The 3681-nt window shown below is 45.4% G+C and overlaps 1 protein-coding gene across 2 annotated transcripts in view; it reads right to left on the bottom strand.

The window, feature by feature from the left end:
- MTSS1 (MTSS I-BAR domain containing 1) overlaps nucleotides 1–2925 on the bottom strand; it is a gene marked incomplete in the record, with an annotated part of 108556 nt that extends 105631 nt beyond the window's left edge. For both annotated transcript variants that reach the window (XM_072410657.1, XM_072410658.1), the window contains 1 exon segment: nucleotides 2452–2925. In XM_072410657.1, the coding sequence (XP_072266758.1) occupies nucleotides 2452–2523 (72 nt within the window).
- Nucleotides 2926–3681: the final 756 nt, after the last annotated feature.

Here is a 3681-nt window from a genome sequence, read left to right as displayed (position 1 = left end):
GTAATCTGCTGTGCAGGCTCTTGAGGCATGCAATGTGCCCTATGGAAATTATTTGATCTTCAAAATGCTGATGAACATAGGCAGCCGTGTCTACAGTTGCCCCAAGGGGGCAAACAATATTTAAATGTGTCCTAGGAATCCTTCAAAAGCCTGAACTAAGTGAATAGGGGGGAAATGCCATTGGACACTTTAAGAGCAGGCACAAAGATTAGGAAAATGAAAAGATGTTATGAAGAAGTTGGGGTTTTTGCTTCAATTAAAGTGCACCTGTCATAATACATAGATTGGCGTGACAGATTGGCTGGCATTGGTGGACGACTTTCATAGATGCTGTCAGCTTGGCTCCGATCCATTCAAGAAGCAAATGGGAGTTGTGGGAAAAGTCAGCATCTCTCTATTAGAAAATACTAAAGCCATGGCATCTGTATAATAGCCAAGCATAGAGCAAATTTAATAGAGATCCAAGGTGGTGGTAGCCATATGTATCTGATGACAGGTCCTCTTTACATTATACACATATGTGGAACTGATCCTTAGAACATTGTGCGGATCCATAGTACACAAAGTACACAAACTAAAGTTAAATTCTAGTAAAACCACAAGCTTGCAACACGTGCATCATATCGCAACCCAATCATTGCATTTTCTATGACATTTTACAGGGACCAAACATTGTGAGCTCAGCAACTGAACACTTGTACCCCCATGGATAACCCGGTCATTAAATGCCCAGTGGGACCAGTGGTAGATCACTTGTACACCATGTATAGACCAATCATAAATTCACACGGGTTAGGTCGATTGCAACCTACACACAAATAGACACACACCTACTAGATTGTAAGCTCTTCGGGGCAGGGTCCTCTCCTCCTGTATCACTGTCTGTATTAGTCTGTCACTTGCAATCCCTATTTAATGTACAGCGCTGCGTAATATGTTGGCGCTATATAAATCCTGTTTATTAATAATAATAATAATAATAATAACAAATCAGATACAGAACAATCTAAGGGACCTGTGCCAGATCTCACGTACACCATAGATAACAGAACCTGTGGGATCACTTGTACCCCAAAGATAACCCAACCTGTGGGATCACTTGTACCCCATAGATAACCCAACCTGTGGGATCACTTGTACCCCATAGATAAGCCACTCTTAGAATGCCCTGTTTGCCTTAAGCTAGATAATCAGTACCCCACACATGACCCACTCGTGGGCCTTGTGCCAAATCACTGGTGCCCCCTACACAGTCCTTTTATTGCACTTCCTAAAAAGATGTACTGGGTCAGTTGTGACCTACATAAACCCAAATGATCAGACGTCTTAAGACACATGGGTCCCACATATGGCACAATTAGAGAATGTCCTTTGCCACCTGCTCCAGATCTTTTGCCCCCCATACAAAACCCAATGATCTACGACACGGACCCTTGTACCCTGTACCCAGCCAAACACAAGACTGTGTGCACTCATACACAACCCAACCATCATAAGCTCCATGACACCTGTGCCCCACATACATCATGGCCATCATGCTCTCTATGACCAATGCACCAGCTCACTTGTGTCCCATACATAACCCAAATATTGCAAGCTCTACAGCATTGACCCTGGGTAATAGAATGCCCGCTGGCACCTTCACCAGATCAGTGCCCCCATGCACAACCCAACTATGGCAAGCTCTTCTAAACAGATCAGTGGTGCCCTATATACAACCAATTATAGAATGCTCATTGGCATCTACACCAGTGTGTCCAATACACAACCCAACAAATGAAAGCTTTAGGATACTGACCCTGGGCAATAGAATGCTCATTGGCACCTGCCTGTTTCACTTGCTCACATACACAACCCAAAAATGGCAAGCTCTACTACACAGAGCAATGGTGCCCTATACATAGGCAATAATAGAATGCCCATTGGTACCTGCACCGGATCGCTTGTGTCCCATACAAAACCCTAACATAGCAAGCTCTGCTTCCCCGAACCTGGGCAATAGATCATTGCACCCTATCCACAACCCAACCATTTCAGGTTCTAGGACACTGACCCTGGGCAAAAGAATGCTCATTGGCACCTGTCTGTTTAAATTGCTCCCATATACAACCCAAAAATGGCAAGCTTTACTATATAGAGCAATGGTGCCATATACATAGGCAATAATAGAATGCCAATTGGCACCTGCACTGGATCGCTTGTGTCCCATACAAAACCCTAACATTGCAAGCTCTACAACTCAGACCCTGGGCAATATAATGCCCATTGGCACCGGGTATAGATCATTGCACCCCATCCACAACCCAACCATTACACACTCTAGGACATTGACCCTGGGCAATATAATGCCCATTGGCACCTGCTCTGGATCACTTGCACCACATCCACAACCCAACCATGGCAGCATCTGGCTCCACCAGTCATCCGGTTGGTTTCCCATTGTGATCTTACCTTCATGTCACTGATGATGGTCTGGAAGAGACCTCCCAGGGCACTGCACTCCTTCTCTATCACAGCCTCCATTTTTCAGCAATGGGAATCCAATCCACAGATCAGACAGCAAAAAAATCCACCAGGTGCAGCAATGAGAATCCCACTAGGCAGGTACAAGGAGGGCCCCTGGACTGATCTCAGCAGGGCCCCTTTAATTGATCTCAGCAATTCCTGGAAGAGGTGACACAGGGATCGGTGCAGGGATGGGCTGAGCCCCGGAGATCTCCTGATTCACACCCACTGGATCACAATCCCCACAAGATCACCCCCCTGCACAAGATCCATTGCTCTCCACTGGAGCACATTGCCGGGATGGCTGAGAAATCGGCTCAGATCGGACACAAACACGGCGGCTGTGCAAGGAGAGCTGCCAATCCCATCCAGCACGATCCCTACTGATCCCTACTGATCGCTACTCTGCCCTACTCTGCGCTGCTGGCTCTGCCCCTTCCGTCCGCATAATGGGAGGCTGCCACGTGCGCCCCCTGCTGGATAACACGGGCACCGCCGCTATTGTGTCTTGCTGGCTGCTCTGCGGTATTATGCTCGGACACCTGCAATGTTTATTGGGGATCAGTCATCCCTACAGAGCCCCGGGTCCCATCACATTACCGAGGCCTGATGTTCTCCAGCAAAGAGGATTTCACTATTGTTACATTGTACCATTGCACTAATACATTGTAATATTGTATTGTAACATTGTATCATTGCATGGTTACATTGTATGTAAAGCAATGAGACCTGGCAGGATTTGTATTCCTGTATATTTGAAAGCTAGACAGGATCTAAAATATATCTATGGGATTTAGACAGCACTGCAAGGCTGGTGACCTGACTTTTCTTTAATGCAAATCTGCAGCCTGGTCACCCTCACCAGCCTCTGATTGGGTAAAATATGAGAAGCAGGAGACTGATGAGCTCCTTCTGATATTTTCTCTTGTCAGTATGTTCCTTGTTATTAGACTGATGTTATAATGTTCGATTATAGACTGATTACTGCTGCTTCCAGACTTTCTTATTAGATTGTAAGCTCTTCTGGACAGGTTCCTCTCCTCCTGTGTCACTGTCTGTATATGTCTGTCATTTGCAACCCCTATTTAATGTACAGTGCTGTGTAATATGTTGGTGCTTTATACAGTTAAAAAAATAATAGGATTGCAAATATAGATTGATTCTAAAAATATGTAC

Source organism: Pyxicephalus adspersus, chromosome 5 (assembly GCF_032062135.1).
Source record: "Pyxicephalus adspersus chromosome 5, UCB_Pads_2.0, whole genome shotgun sequence".
In the NCBI taxonomy this organism is placed as follows: domain Eukaryota; kingdom Metazoa; phylum Chordata; class Amphibia; order Anura; family Pyxicephalidae; genus Pyxicephalus; species Pyxicephalus adspersus.
The sequence above is the reverse complement of the archived record's forward strand: the minus strand, read 5'-3'. Positions and strand labels throughout refer to the sequence as shown.